This window comes from Ptychodera flava, unplaced genomic scaffold (assembly GCF_041260155.1).
Source record: "Ptychodera flava strain L36383 unplaced genomic scaffold, AS_Pfla_20210202 Scaffold_71__1_contigs__length_606264_pilon, whole genome shotgun sequence".
Taxonomy (NCBI): domain Eukaryota; kingdom Metazoa; phylum Hemichordata; class Enteropneusta; family Ptychoderidae; genus Ptychodera; species Ptychodera flava.
The window spans coordinates 477772-505132 of record NW_027248393.1 but is presented as its reverse complement, the minus strand read 5'-3'; the positions used below and the strand labels follow the sequence as shown (position 1 = coordinate 505132).

Below are 27361 nucleotides of genomic sequence, written 5' to 3'. Positions count from 1 at the left end.
GATGGGCCTCTTTGAGTCTTCTGTCCGTAGAAGACGAAGTCATTGACATAGGTATTACCATCGGCCTAAATTGAATACATCTACCTCTAACTGCCATGACAAATTTCATGAAATGCTTCTTTATTACAGAAGCCTTTAGGTCTCCATCACATTGGTACTTCATTATTTGCTCTTTCCATCAAGGACTTGAGACGGTTGCATGCCTGTGCATTAGGATTGTCTTTGACAGAGCCTAACAAACAACCGTAAAGACTGGTCAGTATAACTGCTGATATTGCACTATACAGATTATACAAGCCTGTTCGTGCTGAACCTATGACTGATGATCATCGTCATACATCTTCCATTTACTCACAAAGGAATTGATGCCATTAATATCAGCAATATACTTCACAACAACAAGGTTACATCAACTATACCTGTATACTTTAAGAACCAGTCTGTACCTATTGTGTCATATCGGTACACCAAAACAATCCCCAATAAAATATTCATTTATAATAAGGCATTGCGGAACTTAAAAAGTTGTGCATTCTTTCAAACACCAGCATCCTGTGACTGCTCTACATCTCCCTTCAAATATACTCCAGTTGGCCATGTCATCACTGGTGATCTGAACTTGGTTGAACATCACCACTTCGTAAGATATTATCTTGTGGACCCAAGTTCAGAGAACCTCGCAGGATCAACTGGAACCATAATTTTAAGATCATTATGGACTCAGTTGAAGATTATGCCGGAAATGGGTTAAAAGGGAGAATGTTGTGCTAGACACACTGTCAGAATGGGTCAAATCTGTGAGGAAAATAGTTCGTCGCCGTATTGGTCGACTAAAATCACATGTTTGCAGAAGACCCTATTCTGTATTTAAAGATCCTGATGGTGTAAAGTGTTTGAATGATATCCATGACAAATATGTTGTCGTCCCTGCTGATAAAGCTGCAATCGTATTTGTCTTTAAGAAGTATTCTTTTGAGTGTCCACTTACAGCAAACAATGTTCAACAAATCTGAAATTTTGGCAAACCATAAGTCATTCATGGATAATTTTAATATTACAACAAAGGATGAAAACAATAAGTTTCCTATTCTATACTAAGCTTATACTGGATACCAAAGCTCCACAAAACACCTTACAAAGCTAGGTTTATCGCAGGATCTTCAAAATTTTCAACAACAGAGTTATCAAAGATACTGACTTCTGTCCTTTGTACTGTTAAACGTGGACTTCAAGCATACTGTGTTGTCTTTTTTCGGAGTGGTTTAAATCAAATGTGGATATTAAACAATTCGAAGGAACTCTGGGGCAATTTAAAATCAAGATCTGTTTCAAAAATAATGTTTATTAAAACTTTCGATTTTTCTACATTGTCTACCACAATACCACATGATAAATTGAAAGAATGCTTGAAAAACATCATCAACCAAGCATTTTTCTACAAAAATGGTTCACGCCATTACAAACATGTAGTATTAGGGTATAATTGTACATATTTTGTTAAAGATATAACTAACGCTAAAGTGTTCTATGCCGAGAAAGACATTATAAGTATGCTTGGTTTCCTCATTGACAGCATATTTGTTGAATTTCGAGGACACATTTTCCAACAGCGTATAGGAATTCCTATGGACACTAACTGTGCTCCCTTCCTTGACGACATATTTCTGTTCTCATACAAGGCAGAATTTATCAAGAACCTAATCAAACAGAAAAAGGTCTCTGTAGCTAGAACTTTCAACCTAACATTTAGATACATAGACGATGTTATTTCGATGAATAACTCTGAATTCAGTGACTATCTCGCTATGATTTATCCTCTAGAATTTGAGATTAAGAAACTACAGAAACGGCCTTTTCTGCTTCATATCTGGACATTTTACTTGAATTTGACTCTAATGGTAACCTTTCTACAAGGCAATATGACAAGAGAGATGATTTAAAACTTTAGTATAATCAATTTTCCATACCTCAGTAGTAATATTCCACTCTCACCAGCTTATGGGGTATACGTTTCCCAGCTTATTCGATATGCAAGAGCATGCAGTTCATATGGTGATTTGTAGAGAGACATGGCCATCTCTCTTACAAACTGTTAAATCAAGGTTACGGCAGAGCAAGACTGTCTAGATCATTCGAATGCTTTTTGGCAGATATCGCAAGCTGGTAGATAAATACAATATCTCTCTTCGACCAATGATCGCTGATATCGATGGCATTGGTGACATGGGACCTTAGTTAGTGACCTACCTATCTGACTTATAGATTGATATATGGCGGTTGCCACATGTGGGTCAGGATGCGCTACTATTTGCGAAACACCTGACATCACTTCTTGGTTTGGCAAGAGGTCAATATATCTTTGTTTCAAGAATTTGACTTTGTTTTTTGTACCGTCTATTTACTGTATGTCTGTATTGTCTTACGAATTCTGACCTAGTGTTATCGGATTATGGATTGGTATGATTGCAATTATTTTACTCATACCAAACCGATAGTACCCTAACCTGACTTTCCTAAAATCAGAGTCAAACCAGAATGACCCCTAGCTTTGAATCATGGCTTTCTACAAGCTGCGGTGTATTATACACCTTTGACAATATCAATTGCCAATGCACGGCTTTTCCATCAGTAGTTTTATACAACTTGTATAGAATTCTGTGCGCATGCGCAGCTGTGCATACGATGCCCAATATGTTTTATACACTGGCGATTTTGATGAAATTTCTCCCTGCGCTCAAGGCCTACATCAACATACTTCATAATGACTCCTTTGTTTAAGTCAGCAAGCTTTTGACGTTAATCACCTCCTTGGACGAAGGGCACACATGGGACCACTTCATTACTATCCAAGCCAGTAAGAGAGCCTTCAGTAATTACAGGGGGTTCACTTTTTTGAAAACAGTTCAAAGGGGAAGGGTCACTTTTTATAAACCTATCTTGGGGGGAGGGTCACTTTTGACAGAAGCTGATATTATGGCCAAAACTTTGATTGTCCGTGTGATATTTCCTGAATAGAAAATCACCAACAAAATACGCACACACTTATAGACCGCCATGCATAGTGAATTGACATTTTGGTGAAATTCCAAAATCAAATTTCTTGCACAACCATGGACTTGTAACCACTCTAGTCTAATCAAGAACAATAATGTGAATAATCAAGCATACATAAATGCACAGATTTATCTAATTTTGTACTGAAAAAAAATTATTCACAGTTTAATCATAGACCCCAATGCATAGGTATTGAATGACATTTTGGTGAAATTCCAAAATCGACTTTTCTTACATGACCTTAGACTTGTAACCACTCTAGTCTAATCAAGAAAATTAATATCAATAATCAATAGTACACAAATGCAAAGATTTACCTATTTTTGTATTGGTAAAAACTATTCATAATTTCATCATAAACACCATGGATAGTGAACCAACTTTTTAGATGAAATAAAGAAATCAATTTCTTGTACGCAAATGTTCATTTTACTTCCCTATTCAAGCAAAGTACATTTAAATACATTATCAAACATATATAAAATACAGATACAACATGTTTTTGAGGGTGTAAATGGTCAATAATTTGCCTGATAGACTCCATGTATTATGATTAGATATTTTGGATGAAGCACTAAATCAGCTACATCTTGCCTTCTTATAGTTGCACAAAATATGGCGACCCTCCCTCAAATGTATGAAATACCATATCTCTTTATAAATTCTTGCGTGATAAATTGCGACTGTCCCTCCAAAAACATCAGCCCTCCCTCTGTAATTTGTCCCTAACATAACAATTGAACTAATTGTTATATAAATTAGCTGATGCTCTTTCCATTATTCCTGGGAGAATATCCCAGTGATTGGGGAGGGTCAAGTTTAAGAATGTCGGACAAGGGGGAGGGTCACATTTTACGGTACAGGTGTTCGCAAAATTCCCCCGGCCCACCCCCCTGTAATTACTGAAGGCTCCCTTACCTTCCTTGGAAACTTCTGTGAACTAATATCAGAGTGGACTTTCTGTCTCTTAAGACAACACACACTACCTTTGTTCCCCTCTGAAACATCACTGACCAGCTCACATCCAGAATCTAAGCCCTCCAAACAATCAAGGACCACAATACCACCCGAATGATCTCTCTTATAATTGCCATCATGATCCCTACCACATTGTTGCCCTAACAGGCATACGGCTAAGGGCATCATCATTCTGGTGTTGCTTACCAGCTCAATGCTCTATTCTAAAATCAAACTGACCTAGCACTTTTAGCCAGTGAGCTAGATGTCCTTCCAAATTATTTAATGACAATAGCCATGTCAACAAAGAATGGTCAGTGCGGACAACAAATGGTGTCCTTTGCAAATAATGCTTCATGCTTGACATAAGTCACGACCGCCAACGATTCACTGCTAGTAACACAGTAGTTTATCTCACTTCTACTCAGTACACGACTCGCATATTAAACAGGCCTCTCAACCGAATCCTGAATCTGACTCAATATTGCTCACATACCAGTAAAACTAGCCTCAGTATCCAAGACAAATGGTCCTTCTGCTGATCACTGCAGGAAGATAGTATACCTGATTGTTTTGTATTCCCCGGCAAAATGTCAACTATGATGTACCATGGTCAACAAGGTATTTGATGGTTTTGATGTTAGGCATTCCAATACTATGGTCTACCACAGTTAACCACGGTCTATCATGGCTGACCTGTTTATGGATATCAGCTACCATGGTTGACCATGGTATTTGATGACTGATTGTATTTATGACCATGGTTACCGATGGTCAACTATGGTTGACCATGATATTTGATGACTCATGGTAGTTTAATATTGATGCCCAATTTTCTTGATGATCATATTGATAATAGGCTGTATGTATATACACTCCTATATTTACATAGTTGAGTCTCTTGACATCATTCACAGTTGTTAGAGAGAATTAATGTCGTTGCCCGGGAAGCTTAGACCAATTTGCTGTATTCTTGTCCATGTCACAAGACTGTGGACAAATATCGAGCTGTATTTCTTGGAATTATTGACATGGTGGGCATAAAAGCACTGCTGCAATGGCAGGAAGTTAAGACTATCTCAGTCTCACTCAATGTTTGCCTCGAAACATGATATCAACATAGGCAAGGTCATAGGTCCATTTTTTGCTCATTGAACATTCAGGGAAACACTCAGAAGATGTTGGAGGATGATCGTTGATAAATCTGAAGAGCTTGGCTGTTATTGCAGTGGACACTATAATGGAGGCTAAGTTTGCTGATCCTTAAGTGAGTCTGTCAAGTTATAATGACATCAGGAAATCACTGGTGTTTTGCAGAGTTTTGGTGAGGTTTGTTCCAAAATTTTTTCCGTTCTGACAATTTTCCACCCAAGGTTTTGTTTCAAAAACCAATAAATACCATTGGTCGGTGATCATGGTTGACCAAGGTTAATAACATGGTCAACCACGTTTGATGTCCATGGTCAACCATGGTTAACCATGGTTAACTACCTTGGTTTACCGTGGTTGACCATGGTTGGTGACCATGGACAACGATTGTAATTTGTGCCATTTAACAAACATGGTCGACCATGAACTACCAAGGTTGACCATGGTCATATGACCAAGAACTAACATGGTAGTCCATGTTAGACCACTGACACTTTTGCCGGGCAAGGAAGCATATTTTCTCCCTGAGAGCGCTTTCAGCCGGTTGCTAGTGATGACAGCGAACATATATATCAATGTATTTTGAATAAAATATCGATTGAAATCCGGTGGTGTACAGGCTCATGTGTCGAGGTCACATCATTTATATGCCCACATAACCCGTATATATTGACTTAGATACCATAACAACAATGTAGCCGTTTCTAAACTATCATAATGCATAGGTCAACATATTGGAAAATTGAATCTGCAACTCTTCCATCGATATTAAGCTGTGCAGTTGGGAAATTCGCGAAATTTTAAACATAGCATCGAACACGGACTTTCTGTACGTGTACTCAACGTATGTGTGGTGGAAAAGTGACACGCTATTATTAAACAAAATCAAAGACAAATATAGATGGACTGGAAACACAGCATGCCATTTGTTCCATGGTTGTCTCTTTTCATATTAAAATGAACTTCAAAGATGTTGCCTTTTTGGAGGCTTTGTTTGAAAAAGTTACACCAACGGGTTTTTTTCAGATGTATTTTTCATTTTATGACTCCGTGAATAAGTTCCATTGGGTCTAATGCACTGAACAGATTGCACACTCCTTGCTGGTGCAAATTCCTCAATTTTGAACGAATAATGATGAAAATTGGCACGGTGATCCTTTGACTGATATACAAAATTCCTATTGTTTTAGATTTTAAATTTCTTCACAAAAATTGTTTTATTTGCATTTTATTATTCCGATCACTAAAATATACTGTTGCCCGTCAATAATATGGCAATCTGACGTCTTGTACATTTGCAGAACAAGGGTCTTAAATGGACGCATTTTAATCAGTATGCGTCTCGTAAGTTGTACAGACCAAATGCGTATCATGTTGTAATTTATACCAAATTTGGGCGAATATCAACGATGAAAATTCCAGTAAATTTGAAAAATAACACAGAACGAGGAAAAACAGGCACAGACTCTCCAATGTAATCATGCAGTGAACGTTATCGATCGATATTTTTTTTATCGGGAATTGAAACTTTGTTGTCGTGCTCACTCGTAGGTCGATCCCAGCTTAAAATGGTGCCAAACTTGACCAAGGGACCGTTCAGTTTTTACGGCCTGGGGGACCGGCAAAATCTTGTCGCCGGTGTTCAAAAAAATATAGACCCCCCTGCATTTTTCGTGAAAAAAACCATGACCCCCCTTTGTCACACACAAAAAAAATTGATGACCCCCCTGAAAAATAACCAAAACCTATATGTCAAATTTACCCGCACGGTTTGGATTTTAACTCCGGTATGCAGCGCACTTTATTTGTGTAACAGAGATGCCAGTGCACAAACTTCTCAGCCACATCCATGCAAACGTCTGTTAATTAGGACGACTGTAAGGCAATTTTTAACTTCATTTCCATAGACAACTTATGTCCATGCACAATGTATAAAGTATTGGAGTGGTTCGCCAAAGGCAGCGCTCCGGTTAAGAGGGTCATGGGCCATTACGTAAAGTCAACTTTATTGTAGTGGTGGCCCGCTGGTAAAAAGGGTCGATCATGGCCATTGCACGAAGTAAACTTTACTGGACATGGCTGCTGAAGGCGTGCGGCCATTAAGATTGCCGTGGGGTATTACAATAAAGTCAATTTATTGTAGTGGGCCGCCCCGGTAAAGAGGGTCGATAATGGCCATTGCATGAAGTAAACCTAATTGGAGTGGGCCGCCAAAGGCGTCTGCCCGCTAAGAGGGTCATTGGTTATAGATAAAGTATATTTATTGTAGTGGGCCGCCGAAGGCCGATAAAGAGGGTTGATCATGGCCATGGCATAAAGTGAACTTTATTGGAGGTATTATGTTTTAGAAAATGTAGTGACCCCCCCTTTCCTACCAGTGAAAAAGCGATGACCCCCCCCCCCCTTCGCGGATTCCAAAATTATGATGACCCCCCCTGGATTTTGCCAGCCCCCCCCCCCCCCCGGTCGTAAAAACTGAACGGTCCCCAAGGTGCGCCAAAATGTGCTGGAACATAAACGCATCGCCAAAACTGTAAAAAAGTGTCGACGATTCAATTTAAGTACTAGAAACCAACAGATACACTGTTGTTATGGCATCTAAGTCAATATATACGGGTTATGTGGGCATATTAATGATGTGACCTCGACACATGAGCCTGTACACCACCGGATTTCGATCGATATTCTATTCAAAATACATTGATATATATGTTCGCTATCATCACTAGCAACCAGCCGAAAGCGCTCTCAGGGAGAAAATATGCCACGTTGAATACAAAACAATCAATATACTATCTTCCTGCAGTGATCGGCGGAAGGACCATTTGTCTTGGATACTGAGGCTTGTTTTACTGGTATGTGAGCAATATTGAGTCAGATTCAGGATTGGGTTGAGAGGCCTGTTTAATATGCGAGTCGTGTACTGAGTAAAAGTGAGATAAACTACTGTATTACTGGCAGGGAATCGTTGGCGGTCGTGATTTATGTCAAGCACTTGACACATGTGTTACGGTATGGTAACATAATTGAAGGAACGAAATACAAACTAACAATCAAACCTCCCATATGGCTGCTTTTGAGCCATTGACAATGCACAAGGCTCATTAAACTTTGAGACAGGGCAAAGTTCCGTAAATATATTATTGAAAATATAATATTTATCATTTTATGGCATTAGAAATATGTACTCTTGTATAACAGACCGTAAAAATCATACTAATGCACATTAGAAATTCTTGGTTGACAACGGAAAATCTGTCAGCATACGGGAAGCTGGCTGGCTAACCGGTACATTGTGTCACCTCTCCCGTTGAACACGGCCACACGTACCCGTGGTCAGCGAGATGGAAACATTTATTTGTAGACCTTACTGTAATGCTTTAAAATTGATTTCACCATACTCACGCCATTCACAGAAAAAATCCCTTATAATTATAGCTCGGTTTTTTTCTAAAATCGTAATAGCATTCAGTTTATATAAAGGTCTAAGTCGGATTGAGTGAACGGGCGAGCGGGCAGTTCGCAGTAGGTCACTTACAGTGCGGTGTGCATGATCAATGCAAGCACATAGCCGGTTGCCGTAATCGTAAATTGTTCGAAAAAACGTAATTTAGTACAACAAATTGGGCAAGCGTGTTGAGTTGTAAAGATGTTGTAAGCATTAGTTTTGACATTTGATCTCAAATATTATGTTTCCTTATCATGGTACGGCAAAGAATTTGCCCTCGCTGTTTGTTTTGGTAGCCACCTAATTTCAAAGATGGCGCTGTGGGTGACACAAGGCTACAGCTGATATAGTCACTGCGATCGTAATTTTTTTACAAATACCAATGATCTCAACCTGACAAAGTAACTATGGTTGCTACGCGACTGGCAGTACGATGCCATTTCGTCGTATTTTTCGCATAATATCGTGCAATTATCAACCACAAACAAAGCCTCCAGTCAGTGACTTCGGCACTGGCCAATCTTTTACACACTCTACCTTTTTAGGATCAGTTGTTACTCCTTTCCTCAACACTCTGTCCTAGATACTCAACTTCCAGTGCAAATAAAATACTTTTCTTTGACTTCAACTTAACATAGCTGCCTTCAGCCTCCATTAAACTATGTCCAACTTTCCCAATCAGACTCAAAAGAATCACCGAAAACAATGCTATTATCTAAGTACAACTACAAAATGTTCTACTGGAGCCCTCGAAACACTTTCTGTATAAACCTTTTGAAAGTCGCTGGTGCATTACAGATCCCCACAGGACAAAATGCTTGATATACGTTCAGTATATTTACATATATTGACGTATATGGAACACAATATTAATTGTACACGTAACGTATATCTTTGTATATAGAACATTTCAATACGTTGATATGTGTAGCGTATATCTATGCAGATCAAGAGTATACGTAATGCAGATCTTTGCACACCAAGTGTACACTGTACTTATGCATTTTATTAGTATACGTACTTGTATACTTAACGTATTTGACAAATGTACAGAATCAGTATATGTGTATATATTGTTGTATATCAAGTGTTTTGCCCAGTGAAATGTCCTACTGCGCTTATCCAACTCTATCTTGTGATACCAGTCTGAATGTCCAGAGTACTAAAGACAGAACACAATTGGAACTATTTTGTGATTATAAGATGAACAGTAAAAGTCACAGAATATGCTCTCTAAGAGAGGGTTTACTCAAAGCATTTAGTAATTATCAATTTTTCTAGTGAAAATATCAAAACTGTAATTATCGAACTAAATGTTAAAGTAGTATAAAAAAATTGTAGTATTTAAAGCCATCTGCTATTCAAAAATTGTAAATTTATCCTTTTTGACAATTTTTAAGGATATTTCATCTCATTGATACACATTCTTGAAAATGTCAAGATTAAAGGTCAAAACTTCATGATTGCTGTATTGTTTAGAGGACCTTGATGCATTTGAAGGTTTCGGGATCATATCTGATTGGTTCTTTACTATTTCAAACAATGTTTAGGGGTCATATCTAAGTGGTCCCTTAAAAAAGATTAAGGGACACATCAGGGTGGTCCCCGAAAGTTTCAAGGACTCATGTGGGTGGTCCCTCAATGTTTCAAGGTCACATTAGGATAGTCCTTGAAAGATTCAGGGACACCTCAGGTTGGTCCCTGAAAGTTTCAAGGACTCATCCGGGTGGTCCCTGAATCTTTCAAGGACTCATCCGGGTGGTCCTTGAAAGTTTAAAGGTCACATCAGAGTGGTCTCTAAAAGATCCAGGGACATATCAGGGTGGTCCCTGAATGCTTCAAGGACTCGTCTTGGCGGTCTTTGAAAGTTGCACAGTCACATAGGATAGTCCTCAAAAGATTGAGGGACTCATAGACTTAGTCATGTTCACGCTACGATCACAGTTGTTGACATCATTGTCGAGATCAGAACAGCACTGTCACTCCACAAAGGACCTTGGTAACATACATCAAATTCATCGGCGATATCCAGTATTCCGTTGCTTTCCATGTAGTCCTGTCATTAAATAACTGAGGTAATGGACGTCCTACATTCAGAATCGGTAACCTTTCCCGACAAAGGAATTAGTGCATTGGACAAAATTCATTCGAACGTCACATCGTTTACACAATCGACTTGAAACAATGCAGAGTCTCACAACAATGTGACCCGTGACCTTTATTATGTTAATTAGCAAGGACCATATTATTTGGTGTACGATTCAGTGTCTCGCTTAACGAGAAAAGCATCATTGAAAACATCTCCAAATTAATCATGAAGACTGTAACATACAACCAAAGTATTTTAAACGGTGGGAAAACTTTACAGCATGAAAGAGCAACATGTACCTTACCCGGGACCTTACACAATCGCGCGATGAGCCCTAGGTGTCCCTGTAGATTAAAATGGAATATGCCATCATGCAAATTGTTTACCAGCGTCGCGTCGGCTCGGACAGCATATTCAACAAACGAGTACATTGCCATTAATCGTCAAGAGGCTCAACTAAAGGTTCAGCCATTGCCCAGTTCATCACATTTATGCCATGGAGAACATGTCTTGGAGATCTCGTCGCGTGATTAATACTCAAAGACGTGTTTCAGCGCGGCCGACCAGTCACACATCGGAGCCATGAGGACGCCAGTTAAGCCATTACATAATCTTAACTTCGAGGTGCTGAATATTGACGCTTATGTGCAGGAAGTTGGACCAAATCTTTCCGGTGATTCCTCTGCCTGTCAGCTTGTGAATGCACAAGCTGATGAGCGAAGGTCACATCGGGATAGTCCTTGAAAGATTCAGGGTCTCATCTGGGTGGTCCCTGAAAGATTCAAGGACTCATCTTGGTGGTCCCTGAAATTTTCAAGGTCACACCAGGATAGTCCTTGAAAGATTCAGGGTCACATCTGGGTGGTCCCTGAAAGTTTCAAGGACTCATCTTGGTGGTCCCTGATATTTTCAGGTCACACCAGGATAGTCCTTGAAAGATTCAGGGTCACATCTGACCGGAGGTCACAAGAGCTGCAAGCAACGCCGGCTTCAGCAGTCCTTCCTCGCCAAGATACCGACAAGAAGTCTTATTGGGGCATGTGCACTGCATCTGTCGTCAAAGAAATAAAAAAACCTTGTTCTACGACAATATGTTGACCAAATTATGAGAATGTAGAAAACTGGTAAAAGTAATTTTAAATACTTTTCATAGAGTCACAGAATCTAGCTTGTCTTTCTAATTTTCATAAATGTTAAACAATTTAAAATATGCATCGCAGAAGCTGTTGTTACATTTGAGAAGAAACAATCACATTAATCAATATTCGTCAACCTGTGATTTGAATCTTGGCCAGATTGTTAATTTCTTGAATGCTTTGTCTTATTGGCAATGATACAAAAGTGTCATAACCTGCAAATTTTAAGTCAATTACATAAGCAGCCTCCTGAATGATACTTGCACAACTAAGATTCGACTTTATCAACTCTTGCTTGAGGTAACCCTTCCTTTATCTTCTCATAGACTCTGCAATGAACTGCAAGAGTCTCGATAGCCCTTGCAGAAAGCAAAATCGAGACCTTCTGTTGCCAACAAAAAGAAGTTTGGCTGTAAAAAATGAACTACCTTTAGAAAGAAGAATAGAACAAGAAGGAAGAGGAAGGAAGTTATGATATTGATATGACTACCGTAACAATCGTCAATACCACCACCATCATGGTGATTCAAATGACGTGCGTATTTTTGCTGATGATAGTTCAATTACAAGATAAACCAGTTATTAGTTACAACAAATTGCCATCATAGTTTTAAAAAATGGGCAAAAGCATGAAAAATTCCTTTAAACGTTTTACTTCAATCGAAAACGGTGAAGGAGAAAATAACCAATTGATATGAATAACCTTTACCTTGTTTAAAAGAAAAAGAATATGCAAGGAAAATATTATGTTTCCCGTTTTTACAAACTAATATGTTAAAACCCTTTTTGTTTTTCTGCATGCTCAATAACTACAAAATATCAATGGCAGCTGTGGTAGGCGTTTTATATTCAACAGACAATTGGTGCCAATTATGCAAATAGTGCCGTGACACAGAATGCAGATCAGGTCAACTTCTAATCATTTTTAACATGTTACTGATAATTCTTCAAACTTTAACAATTCGTAGAAAAAAGGTTTGTTAATACGACAAATTAGTCATTTTGCATGATATTTTTTGCAAACAGTTTGAAACTTGTTGAAACTTTTTAAATGGTGTGGCAAAGAAAAGTGTCACTTGAGTTCTTTTTACATGCCCAAACTGTGAGTATAGCAGTTATTTTAAAGGCATATATAGCTAATTTGAATATATGCAAATGTAACCGATTAGCACCACTTAGATTATCTTATACTTTTTATATGCATCAGTGAGGCCTTTCAAGAGGTCACTGTGAAGAAAAAAGTCTGTTGCGATTAGTCGTAGGTTAAACCCTAAATTGACTGGACTTATTTGTTAAATATGGTTTACATAGAAAAGTTTGTTACCAGGGCAAAATTGATAACCAAGTTGGTCCCTATATTCATTTTTCTGGCCGACTATTCCAACACTGTAGTATATTTCTCACAAAGCACACAAAAATTGTCATAACCTAAGACAGCATAAATACGCTAAATATGAGAATTTCTGAGTATGTCTGCTGAATTTAGTTTTTTTTTTCACATGGACGAAATTACTAATCACATGAATTCAACTAAACTGTAAATTTTCCAAAAAAAGGATGACAAATGATGTTACCTCTACTCCAGCTACCAATCCACAACCGATACACAAACTGCCTCCAGAAGTTTGGGGCAGTAAGTCTATCAAAGATTGTCTTTTGCCTTTACCGGTAACGGGCATCAAATAAGATGAAATTGTTGCATTTGTGCTAAACTCAACAATTCCTACGAGTGAGTCTTCTGGAACTGTATATCCGATGTACTTAGTGCAAGCTTGTACCATTTCCTCTAGACGATATCTCTGTAGAGCCAAACGAAAATATTGTGAAAGAAATTAACGGACTTTAACCCATGTAACAATTAGCTTTCGTGCAAGTCACAAAAATACAACATCTTTGTGAATATTACAACTTGTTTAAATAATACCCATAACAAATGTTAATTTTGTTTGTTCCATTGGCAGTGCGATGGACCTGTTAGAAATTTAGTTAAACACCTTTATTTGGTTAAAGATCATGTTTACTTACAGTAGCCATATTTGTAGATACATCAAGAATGAGGACAATTCTTAGATCAACTTCTCTTACAACTTTGAATTCAGGAATAACAAGCGGCAATTCTCTTGGGGTCATAAATCCTTCCTGAAAATCGCCATGTCTTGAAATTACGTCCCAAGCACTCTGATGAAAACATAGCCTATTTTGTTTGTTTGGAGCCAATACATTGTGCTTCTCAGTAGTATCTTCATTGCCATTCGGACCATAACAGAAATGTATGACCTAGGGTCAAAAAAGACAAGAACTTGGAGATAACATTCTATGTGAAACGATAGTAACAGTAACTCCTATTACGAAAAAAGAATATCAGAACACATTTAGGGAGTGTCTGATTTTGTACCAATATGAATATCCAAACATACTTATCAGCAATGTATTCAACCTACCGAGTTTAGGTAATTTGCGTACATCAGGGAAGCAGTTGTTTCACTGTCCATGTCGGGATAAAATCTACATCCTGGGCCTGGCATTTCACGAGATTGTGGATCATTGTTGCATCGATCACCATTATCTATATCGTACGACTCGCCGATAATTTCTGCAGAGCATCTAGTTGCTTCCACCTGCCCGTTTTCAGCATAGTAAAAATGGTCATCATCACCGTCAGGATACTCGTCAAAGACGCCCCACCGTAGGTGTGCCCATTCATGTACAACAACTTTGCCTGTAACACGATAATACAATAAATTTAAAACAAAATGAAAAAATTAAACAGGCAAAGAGTCGCAAAATCGCAAACGACTCACTATGGGCAAAAGGGCCCTAAATTGTTCAGTACAGCGCCCTTAGCCAGACAACGTTTGGGGGTGGTTGCTAGTGACGACAGCAAACATTGTATCAATTTCATTTCAATAAAATATCGATCGAAATCTGCTCGCCTGTCGCTTTCAGGTTACGTCATGAATTTGTCCATGACAGCCCGTATGTATTGACTTATGTACCATAAAATCAACGTATCTGTTGTTTTCTTCCACTCAATTGAATCGAAGACAGTTTGTTTAGTATTGATGATACTTTTATGTCTCAGCGTATTTTGGCGCTCTTTGGACAAGTTTGGCGCCATGCGATCCGCGGGTATGCAACACAACATTGTATCAATTTGCAACAAAGGAATATCGATCGATAACGTTCACTACACGTTCACAGTGGAGACTCTACACCAGTTCGCTTCAGTTTCGTGTTATTTTTACCAATTTACTGCGATGTTCATGGTTCATATTCACCCAAATTTTGTATAAAAGACAACATCCTGACAGGTATTTGATCTGTACAATTTAGGAGACACTTGGTGAATAATTTGCGTCAATTTCAGACCCTTGTTCTGCACATGTAAACGCCGTCAGATCACCATATTGTTGACGGCAAGAGTATATTTCAGTGATCAGAATAAATAGAATGGCAATAAAACAATTTTACGAAGAAATACAAAATCTAAAACAATACGATTTTTGCTTATGAGTCAAAGGATCACCGTGCCAATTTCATTATCATTGGTTCAGAATTGAAAAATTTGAACCGGCGAGAAGTGTGCAATCTGGTCGATGGGACGCGCATAAATGCCCTTGTTTTCTATGGGAATCGAGATTATTCGGCACATCGTAAAATGAAAAATACATTTGAAAAAACCCGCCGGTTTAAATTTTCATGTCACTGTTATTTCTCACAATATTTGAGATTAAGCATCTCATGAAAGTTAACTAAAACTCTATGGTTTTAGTTTTTTAAATTTCCTTCTTATTTTCATGAAATGACAAGTTTACGATTGTTTGTGCTGTTGGCAGTGTTTTCGCCTATTTTTGCATTGAGTATTTTCACTTCGGTATTTTAAGAATTCCTTCATGAAATTATTGCCGAAATATCATAATGGACAGAGGAACATATGGGAAATGGAATGTGCATCTCTTTCCTGAATATTTAGCTGTGCGGCTAGGAAATTCGGCGAAGTTTTCAACATGACGCGGAAGCTTGATTTGGCTCTCTTTACGCTCATTCAGCGTAAGTGCGACAAAAAATTGTCACATGTTGAGTGAACAAAATAGGGGCCATTTTGCCCACAGTGGTTGGCCCACCATATCGACAGAACTAGTGCTACATATCGCTGTAGTTATAAATTGATGGGCCAAATTGATATGGCTCTTAATATTACTAAGGACTTTGTTGTTATTTCTGCTGTCATAGCTGCCATTCCAGAAGTGGCGATACTGTAAGCATTAACTCCTATACCAGGTGTTGTCAGTATGTAATACAAGGCAAAGCAGGTGTAGCAAAGAGATGGGAGGAGTATAAACATTATTATGTTCAATATAAACAATTGCTTCCACAAATACAAGAAAAAGCCGCATCTGTAAAGAAAGAAGAAGAGGAAGAGGCCCCTTTGGAACGCGCCTCAGACCTTATTCAGAACATATTTCATCAGGCACTAGAAATTCAAAAACAGGAAGGATTTAGTCCCCACTCGAGCGTTACATGAGGCTTTACGGTCTAAATGGTTATGAAAGTTGAGCAGGCCGGGGCTCCGCCACTAGGACCCGAAGGCACCCATCCTATAAGTCTTGTTTCTGCCAGCCATTCGCCCGTGTCTGGATCATATAACTGTACACGTTTGATGTCATTGGCCGCCATCATGATTTTACTACACTTTTCACTCCGGATTTCACCGGCTCTTCGAACGAACTGTACAAAATGTGCCGGCTCCGGCTCCTTCCCACTTTCAAACAGATCCTTATAGTCTTCAAAGTTTAGATGTTTACGAACACAGACATCTTTTATCCCCTTTTTTTCGTGTCCGAAGTTGGAGTCCGAAAAGCATACACTTTCGAACGAATGCCGACAAAATCAAGAATAGGTTCTCCATTCAATTCATCTTTAAATTTGCCTATCACCTTTTTGTTAATCTTTGGAAAATCGGGGGCTGCCATCCCACTGGTATCATATATCGATTCCTCCCCATTCTGTTCCACATCTTCCCGAACTATATCATTGAAAGTTATATCAGGAGAAGGGAGAGGTACACTATATATGAAACTATCAGTATCTATGTAGGCTAATCGTATTCCAGGGAATCGCTCTCAAAAGTAATTGTAATGCATGTCATACATATGCAGCTTAGAAAGTACGAGCAACGCTGTGACAATGTGAACTGGCCCTTACATACCGATTTGTCATCTTTGTTAGTTCCAGTAGGGCACTGTCGCAGGAATCACCATCCTCTATCTTAGACAAATTATATATCTATAAACATGTGTTGTGGAATATTTCGAATATATTCGCAAAAAGGAGAACGCCAGTCTGGCAATAGAATACCATATAATCTTGAATCCTCTTCGTCCCACTTCGTCCAATACTCTCAATGCTTTTTTATAATCGGACTCCGAGATTCCCTCTTCCTTTAGTTTGCTATCAAATTTCTCTCTCGGCGGGAGCTTCTCCTCTTTCAGTCGGGCGTCCGAGTCTAAGTATTCATATGGGAAGAAAGCTTTTGCCTGCTGAATCTCTGGATGAGAAATTGGCACCACCCATTCATCCTTTGGTACAGTCTCGGCCAACTTCTCGAGAGGTTCTTTCATCATTTGGCACTGTCCATAAACTTTATCGTAAATAAACATTTAACTTTCTGCGTCTTCCAGTTTGGCCACTCTCCACCAACAACAATTGAGGCACTGAAGATTAATGTTTTCATAAGACCCATGAATCCATTGGCATTTTTAGCTATAATTTTGGGCTCTAGGTCGTCCCTCCGGCATCAGCATACCCTGCCATATCGAGTTCATGTAACTTATTTATAATAAAGAATCATCATACCCCTTGAAGTTATGAAAGTAGATAGGAATGGTTCACTATTGGCGGCACCCTTCACAATAGTAGATAGTGGAATGCTAATCTATCATAATTCGATGTGTGGCACGAGTGCCACATGCAACGCAAGTCTGGTGCTCCACCCCGTTTTCAGAAGGATCTTTCATCGGTTTTATTTTTGAATAATATATTCTCGAATAATACGCAGCCATTTCCTTCATATCCTTCAGAAATTCAACAACACAATCTGTGCCCGTTTTTGTACTTTTAACTAACATTTTCGGCTAGTTCTGAAAATGACTGCCTGGCAATCGCTCAATCATACATACGAAAGACAGATTGGAATGTGCTTGTCGTCCTTCTTGATCACCGCCTCAGTATCTGCATAGATAACGTACGTACAAGTTACCTTCTTCCCATGCCCTTCGAATCAACTAACCTCCTTAGGAAAAACTGACCGAACGGCATCAGTCCCACAGTACACCTAATGTTCTTTCAATTCTTCTGTCGCTGTAAATCTCTCCCACAAGGTATACACTACTTTCATTCTGTGCTTATTCTTACGATCATTACGAGAATTAAGAAGACGACTTAATGAAGTAATTCGCCGCGGCACTTACTATATGTAAGATATTGGTTATCTGTGCTGCAGCATAATTGTTGCCTTGATAATATATGATTGGTATGTCGGATGGTTCAGTATCATTTTCGTGAATCTGAAATACTTGTGACTTAACCCCTTGATTTTGCTGCTCAAAACGCTCGAATAGGGATATATCTTCTATAGGTGTAGGAAATGGTATTCATCCAACAGTAATCGGCCACAAACTTTTCATATGTCTTCCAGTTCCTTCTAGTCTGGCCACATTTCTCGCGAAATTAATCTAACTTTATACTTGCCACGACTGCATACTGGAAGCACCGAGTGCTGCCGCGAGGAAGAATAAGATCACTGACACAATGCTTAATTTTTAACCATTGAGGCAGCATTCGAATTTGCCCCCAGTTGCTGCTGTCGAATTTGTGACAGAATTACTTTAAAATTAAGTATCACCTCGAGAACGACACCAGAACCCAAAATTTCGTAGCAAACTATTAATTCTTGTTTCATCTTACTCTCCCGTCCGCCGTATTTTGTGTATATATCTTTTAATTTAGCATGCAATGTACGAATTTGCGGCAAACTTCGTTCATCTTTCGGATCTACTAATCTGACTTCCATTACTGTTAAAGCTTATACATCTTTCTATTTTTGGCCATACCATCGATATCGATCATGGCGATGTCTGTTGTCTATGGAAATGATGTTAAAATTGCCTTACAGTCGTCCTAATTAAGAGACGTTTGCATGGATGTGGCTGAGAGGTTTGTGAAGTGGCATCTCTGCTAGACAAATAAAGTGCACCGCATAACGGAGTTCAAATCCAAACCGGGCGGGTTAATTTGATACACTAGGCTGCTAGTCCTCTAGATGCTAGCTACAACAATTCAATACAAAAGCTGCTGGGCCAGTTATTGAAATTGACTACCTTTCCGTCCTGATCTTTATCCAAATACGCATTGAACTCATGTATCCTGTGGCCTTTTCAATGGCATGGTGATAGCAGAGTCGCTACTTTTTAAGTCATAGATTATCTTTTCACTTATTTCTTTTGTGTCCAGAACGGAAAGTATTTGTGAACAGTCTGAGGTTTTTGCCTGTGTACGGACTCCCTAACGAGTCACTTGTGTTTGTAATGTAATTTCCAGTCACATCAACGGCATCTGAATGAACTACATATTCAGTGACTGTCTTGAAATCCGCTCTTTTGGACTCATAGTAGTTTTTTACATGGAGTTGTCCTCTTGCCTATCTGAAAAACCAACGAGGTCGTCGAAGCTACCTGTGGCATTGAGATAGACTTTAACATCTTTAACCTGTGTTAGATAAACGCGGCTTGTCAGCAGACTTTTTTCAAAATTGATTTTCAGTTGCATCCCAATCACTTTGTTGAGGTATCAACATTGTAGTTACCTGGTCATATTGATAGAATCTTCTTCTGTTGGCTCCCTCCTTGATATTTTAGTACAATATTGGCCTCCATTATGTTATGCCACGAGTTGTAGAGTGTGCATTCTAGCAGTCTTATTTTGCTAAAGCCTGTTATGTCACTGCTAGGGATAACATTAACAGTAACTGGATCGCCCTTTTTGCTTTCAATCCAATCAACCATCTCTATGTTGTCTTTTATTACAAGCTATTATTTAAACCATAAAGCACACCCAGCGATGGTATACCACAAGATTTTGAACAGTTCACGACATATATGCACGAGCGATAGCAAGCGCATATATGAAGTGAACTGGTAAAAATCGAGTGGTATACCGTTGCTGGGTGTGATTTATTGCTACTATATCATAACAGTATATTGAAATTCTAGCATGGAATATCCAAAAAGGGTTTTTGCTCAAGGTGAGAGCTCGCGCGTATGCCAGCCATGATATATCGCCAATATACCACGGTTCTTTTCGAGTCTCGACCAATCTGATCACTGCATTTGCACCATCAATATACTGGTATGATATAATGAATGTGTTCACTGTATATACGACAATCATATCAGGCTCTGGTAACTTTGATCTAGGTGTAAATTATGGACCAAACCTTGAGCTCGAAGATCTGCATGATGTTAAAGCTAACAATAATACTAAGATTGCAGGTTACCATAATAAGGATTATGTCCTTTGATATAGAGAAAAAACAGTTTGCCTTGGCTGCTGCTGTTCAAAAACATGAGCACTCTCTAGAGTTTTCCGAACTGAAAGATGTAGAAAAAAGTATAGATGCTACAAAGGCTGCAAATGATCCTACTGCCTTTGCTCTGACACGGGATGGGTCTTGTCAGAAATTCAGGCCTTATAATGTACCGCATAACATCTTGGATATATGAGATAGTGTAATTGCAGGTGGGACTCCAAATGTGATTTATTTTGACAGTAATGATAACAAATATAAGTTGCTAGATTGTCAATGTTGGCTTGCGCCCAATAACCCATACATCATAATACTCTGTATACAATTCAAGATCAGTCTCATACTACAATCATGAAATCAGATAATACCTGGCTGCCAAGACGTGTTTTGTTGCCGCTCTTCAATTTTTCTTTTTTAGCAGTTTTAGTCACTGTATTGTTTTATTCTATGTCTATATTGGTTACATCTCCATCTGCGCTGTCTATGCCAAACTTTGTGATGGTTATATATTGTTTGACTGTGTTTCCAGACCTAGCATTCATTGTTGGTCATCATGGCGTTGGCCTAGTCTTCCAGCGTTTTGAACTTGCTGTTAATGAGATGGAACAATACAACAGTGACGCAACAGGTTGCCGAAGCATCGTGAAAAATTCAACATGCGATTCATCCTGGTGGAACCGAAGCTGGAGTTTGTCACTGTACAAAAGGCCCACTGAAACTATAATATCCAATAGGACAGAAAGCATCAAGCCGACCAGGAAAAAAAATTTCCAATTCAATGAATATCCATCGAAATTCTTCAAATGAAACCAAAGTGAGATTGAAAGGTGCTCTATGGAATGCACGCTCATTGACTGGTAAGATTAGTAGCATTGCTACAACACTGATAGAAGAAAAACTAGATTTCTCATGGTGATTGCAACATGACTCAAGAACAAGGACAACCCTGTTATTACAGAAATTTAACTTCCGTCACTGGTGTTTCTGTCCATTAACAGCTACAATCTAATCGCCGAGGCGGAGAAGTTGCATTTCTTTTACGGTCTAACTTGACAGTAAATGACAAAACAGCACATGCCTTTAATTCCTCTGAATCACTTCATGTTTGTCTATGATCTGGTTGTACATGCTTACATCTGATCATACTCTATTGTCACACCAAATCCAAAAAAAACTTAAATTAAATAATGATTTCCTATCAGAATTTTCAACTCTACTGGAAATCGTCATTCCATTACATGGACACTAATTGATTGCCGAGATTTTAATTTTCATATGAATGATCAAGAGTCATCGGACACCGCTAAACACATTGATTTACTGAATTCAAAGAATATTCAGCAGCATGGAGACATTGTTGATCTGCTTATAACACGCTCATCTGATCGATTGTTGGACGACGTTGGTCTTTCTGACGTACTTACGTCAGCGCACGATCTGGTTCATTTCAAGGTGACTGTTTCTCGACCACCGAATGTGAAACCGACTAGGTCAAGACGAAATTTTGATCGATTGATCGCAAACAGTTGAAGTCGAAGATATATTTTGCGTTGTCAACCTACTGTAACAATCAAACTATGGATGTCGACGATCTTTGTACAGGATACAATGCGGTGTTTCTGAAATTCTTGATGTACTTGTGCAGATAACGTCTAAAAAATTCACTGACAAGCCAAGGGCACCATGGTATAATGAAGAATTGATGTCTATCAGGAGGAAGGTCCGTCAACATGCGCTAAAGTGGTTGTGTTCTCGTCTTGTCCTTCATCGTGAAATATTCGTTTCCTCACGGTTACAGTATAATCGACGAGCGGATGAAGTAAAGTCTGATTACTACCAAGATCAAATAAACACTGCAGACTCTAAAGGACTTTTCCCAACCATTAATCAGCTGACTGGATCGAGGAAGATCAGTGCAAAGATTCAGCCAACAAATGAGCTTAGTGACTCATTTTTAAATTCTTCCAGCACAAAGTACAGAAATACAGAGAAGGCCTAGTTCCAGTTATTGACAATGCTACTTATCCTTTTTGCATCTGTTCGTAGTCATCTTTTATTCTTGTCAGTGAAAATGATGAAATTTAGTTTTAAAATCATCTTCTAAATCGTGCATTTTAGATATGTTACCAACTGAAGTTTTTAAAGATTGTATTTATGAAATCGCTACATTTTTAACTCACCTTTTTAACAGCTCGCTTTTATCAGGTACTGTTCCGCACGTTTTAAAACTGCATCTATTAAGCCTCTGATAAAGAAACCCAGTCTTGATAACAATATTCTATAAATTAAAGGCCAGTTCCAAATTTATGTTTTTGTCCAAATGTTTAGATCGTATTGTCACGGATCATTTGAAAATCTATTTATCAGAAAATAAATTGTATACAAAATGCCAGTCAGCTTATCTTGCAAATCACAGTACTGAAACTGCATTGCTTAGGGTTCATAATGATATGATGACTGCATTAGATTCACAAAAGGATGTCATTTTGGTTATGTTGAATTTATCAGCTGCTTTTGATACTCTGGCTCATGGCAGTTAACTACATTGCACTTAAATCAGAACTTCTCAAGAAAGCTGAAAAGGGGCTCGAAAGAATGGATAAGGACAACATGAGAAGTCGTTTTGAAGATCTTGCAAACTTAGTATGTGCCTCTGACAGGCCCCACACCTCTACACACATACAGCCTGCAAGGATGCAATAAGTGAACACTTCTTACGACAATACATGGTAAATACTTGGCCAGGGGGATGGGATAGTAACGCCACTTTCTTGAAATTAGGGACTGGTCAGTTTCTTCGGCCTGGGGGGGGGGGGCGGTGGATTATTTTTTGCCGACGTCAAAAAGTGGCTGACCCCCCCTATTCCAAATTTTGAAAACAGGGTGACCCCCCCTATTCCAAATTTCGAAAACAGGGTGACCCCCCCCCCCCGGCGCACGACATAGGTAAAACAAAAGGTGGACATATATATATATATATATATATATATATATATATATATATATATATATATATATATATATATATATATATATATATATATATATATATATATATATATATATATATATATATTATATATATATAAAATATATATATATATATATATTTTATATTTTACATATATATTTATATTTTAAATAGTCATTCTATGTTTTAATGAAATTGTTAACATGTCAGTTGTAAGATAGGAATTTCAAAGTGTCAATCTTAAAGTTTGAATACAGTACATTTTGAATGAGCTGTATTTTGAATGAGCTGTGAATGTATTTCACACTTTCTATGCTTAACCAGATGTCCTGAACTGTTGTACAGAAATGGATGTCAATCATTAATATCAAAAAGGAAAAAGCAGTGATTCAAAAACTTTGATGGGTGTTAAGACTTGCCAACCATCCAATTAAATCTCCTGAGGAGCCATAGAGAGCTTTTTTAGCCAATTCTGATGTGTACAGTGTCTGAGAGGACCTTTTCTTGTAACATTGAAACCATAAAAGCACAGCTAATAATGACAAAAACTGCCTTTTAACTGTTATTTTGTTCATAAAAAAGCATCTTTCTACAGAAAACCTGTGACACAAAGGAAAATAATTGCATCAATGAGAAGGAAAGATATCTTGTCATTTTTCTCTCTCTAAAATAAGTCACTGTATCAAATATATATTTTGAAATATTTGTGCATGTTGCTTTCTCATACGAATTCTCATGGAGAGAACAGAAAGTATCAGGAATTAGTCATCCTTTTCATATGAAATGCAGATTTCATAATGTACACTTTCACTTTGCAAAAATCAAGATATCTCTGATTTATTAAAGTATGGCGCCCGAAGGGCGCGCTGAAAATATGAAACATCCTGATATCTCTGATATATATGCCTTGTATATTAAAGTCATGCACCTGAAGGGCATGCTGAAAAATGTCTGATATATTAAAGTAATGAGCTTGAAGAGCACGCTGAAAAATATTGAACATACAGATATCTCTGATGTATGTATGCTTGATATGTTAAAGTTGGGCGTGCTGAAAAATATGACTGATTATTAAAGTTACGCGCCCGAAGGGCGCGCCAAAAAATACAACTGAATGATGAAATTTGTGGCTGACACTAGCATTTTAGGCAATGATGAGCCTGTGTCAAAATTCAAAAACACACTGACCCCCCTATTGGGTATTTCAAAAACATGGTGACCCCCCCTATCACCAAAGTCAAAAACAGGGTGACCCCCCCATGAATCCACCGCCCCCCCCCCCCCCGGCTGAAGAAACTGACCAGTCCCTTAGGACCTGCTCCGTGGTACTTATGAATAATTTCGTAAGCACTTGCATAAGTACTTGCCAGGTACTTCATAAGAACTTGCGTAAGTACCAGGAAGGTACGCAAGTACTAACTCCCAACTATTGAACTTTCTGGATAACCGCACAATTTTATCAGATAGTATTCCTTTCCTCTCACTTTTTTCGTCTTCAGAATTCTCTCGACTTTGTACAGCAGGTCAGCTCTGCCAGGGGCACTCTGCCTTTCATCTGAATAGAAAGTGCCGAGTATTTCCTCTCCATTCAGATCTTTTATCTTGAAAATGGGCCGCGTTCCCAGTCCAGCTGCGTACACCACTTTTGTAACTATAAAGATCTCCTCTGTCCAGTTTGGTAAATATCCTTTCCTGAAAGTGCTCTTGTATTTGATAATTTGGACCCGTTCTCCCAGCTTGAACTCAGAAGTGGTGCCTGCGGCCGCCATCTCGGGACCATATAATGTATAAAATGCCTGTAAATCATTCTCCTCTGTTACGTCGACTGGTTTCATTTTGGTACTTCCATGTACAATGTTGTTGTAGTTCTCGAGAAGTTCTGATAGAATAGTGATCCACTGGCATGTCTGTCTGTGAAGTATTTCCACATAAGTGTCTTCAAATTACGATGGAATCGTTCTACAACACTAGCTTTTTTTCACTATTTGTGTGATACCAGTGAATGGAAGACTCCTCGAGCCAATTCTGCATTTTATGGTTAGTAAAAACGGCTAGTTTTCAATCGGGTTCGAACCCAAAACATACGGCATCAGTGGCCTAGCGGAGAGGCAGCAGAAATAACCGCACGGTTAAATCCAACTCTCAAAAAGAGCGGTTCAAAAGCCGGCTAAGTTGTTACAATTTTCTGACTGCGACCGCTCCACACGTTGTAGAGTTCATGAAGCACTCACACACGCACGCTCACTATCACATATCGCACACACAAACTTTATCGAAGCAAAGCAATGAATACAATGCTAAACTGGGCGAACGAGTGGGTTAGTAAATTCACGCCCTCATCTAACTGAAGTCTGTCAGGTTTGTGGCAACTATTCTTAACACTTCACCCTGGGAGGGCGCATTCTGCGCCAACGGCCAGACTGCAAGAGGCGCGTAAACGCGCCAAGAATGTACATGTTTGTATACGTTCGACATACGTGGCTTTGTTTGATCTACATCATGTTTGTTGACTATTTCCTCAAGGGCCTAGTGTACCACACGAGGTAGAGGTCAAACCTAAATGAGCATGAGCGCCAAATTTGTAAACAAATGCCACCATACTCGGTCATTTCTCGGCCGTGGTTTGTGAGGATTGTGTGATCGTTGTTTTTTACTGTCAGAGGGTATTTAAAATGGCAACACGGGCACAGTTTAACACCGACTAAGCCCCTGAGCATGTTTTTTAGACAGAAATAGTGAATTTGTCACTGATCGTGAAACTGAACTCGACATAGCAGAAGTCAAATTTCAAATTACAAATCTAATACCGAACTTTAATATATTCCCGAACAAGTTGAGCAAAGACACAAGGTAGGCCAGCTGAGTATACTGACAGAAAAGTGGGACAAAGGGCCGGTGACAGAAGTCACAAATGTTGATGGGGTTTCCTGTGGATGTTTTACGACTGTGCATCAATCTGTCAATGACAATTACGCATCGGACTGGCTACCAGTATATAAGCTTATATATAATGCAGCTCTCTTTTGAATGCCAGATGATACTTGTTGTTCGAAGATGAACTTTGAATAAATATGCATATTAACCTCATTCATGTGGAATATGTTTTAGAATATATGTTCCCCTACTGAATTTGAGTTAACGAAAAGTAAGTAGTAATTTTTAAAATTGTTACGCTGAAAAAAATACATTTCTATATTGAAATAACAAAAAATGCAACACTTTTTGAATTTTTGTTGTAAAATCCAATATGGCTGCTAAGATCACGTGATCTTCTAGGTGTGTCACGTGACCTTTTGAGCATTTTTATGATGCTCTGTTATATTGCAATACTCACTAAAAAACATTGCCCCGAATACTCTTATGATTACAAAGATACAGCTCACACATGTAAATCAATATTTATAAGGCCATATTTCCATAGAAAACTATGCACAGGAATGCATTAATTACGCATAAAGTGTTAATTACATCTTTCAGTGCCTCCAGCGTATCATCAGCCATTTTTGTCTGTATCGGCCTAGCCCATGCATATTTACTGAGCACATCGATTACTGTTAGCATATATCAAATGCCCTTTTTCTCTTTTGCGAATGGTGCGGACATCTCCACAAGATCAATCTGCCACTGTTCATCTATCGATGATATGAAGACGCGCCTCCTGCCATCGGTGCTGATGCGAGGGACTGGTTTATGTAGATTATAAGTTAGCTGAGTTTGCAACCTGTCCTGTACCTCTTTATTGTTCACTTTTAGTCCACCGGCACGTGCTGCCTCATATAGTTTTTGGACGCCTCAGAAACCAGTTAGGGGTTGTAGTATAGTTCTCTTAGTGTTTCTTTAGGTTCGGGTGGTCCATGATTAGCTTTATTATACGAACTATTGTATGCCATACGGGTGACGTAACGAAATACAAGTTTACTGAATGACATATTATTCAATTGCCTGACTAGGTCCAAGGCCTCCTGCTCTCTGC

General features: G+C 38.7%; 1 protein-coding gene and 1 long non-coding RNA gene across 2 annotated transcripts in view; both read right to left on the bottom strand.

Moving 5' to 3' along the window:
• LOC139128814 (uncharacterized) overlaps nt 1-14108 on the bottom strand; it is a 34344-nt gene extending 20236 nt beyond the window's left edge. Inside the window, exons 1-2 of the long non-coding RNA XR_011551419.1 lie at nt 13859-14108; nt 13408-13632 (exon numbers count right to left, since the gene is read on the bottom strand). This is a non-coding gene — a long non-coding RNA (uncharacterized lncRNA). The remainder of the gene's footprint in view (nt 1-13407; nt 13633-13858) is intronic.
• A 157-nt stretch (nt 14109-14265) lies between these two features.
• LOC139128812 (calcium-activated chloride channel regulator 3A-1-like) overlaps nt 14266-27361 on the bottom strand; it is an 86120-nt gene continuing 73024 nt past the window's right edge. The window contains exon 3 of the mRNA XM_070694521.1: nt 14266-14552. Within this exon, the coding sequence (XP_070550622.1) occupies nt 14266-14552 (287 nt within the window). The remainder of the gene's footprint in view (nt 14553-27361) is intronic.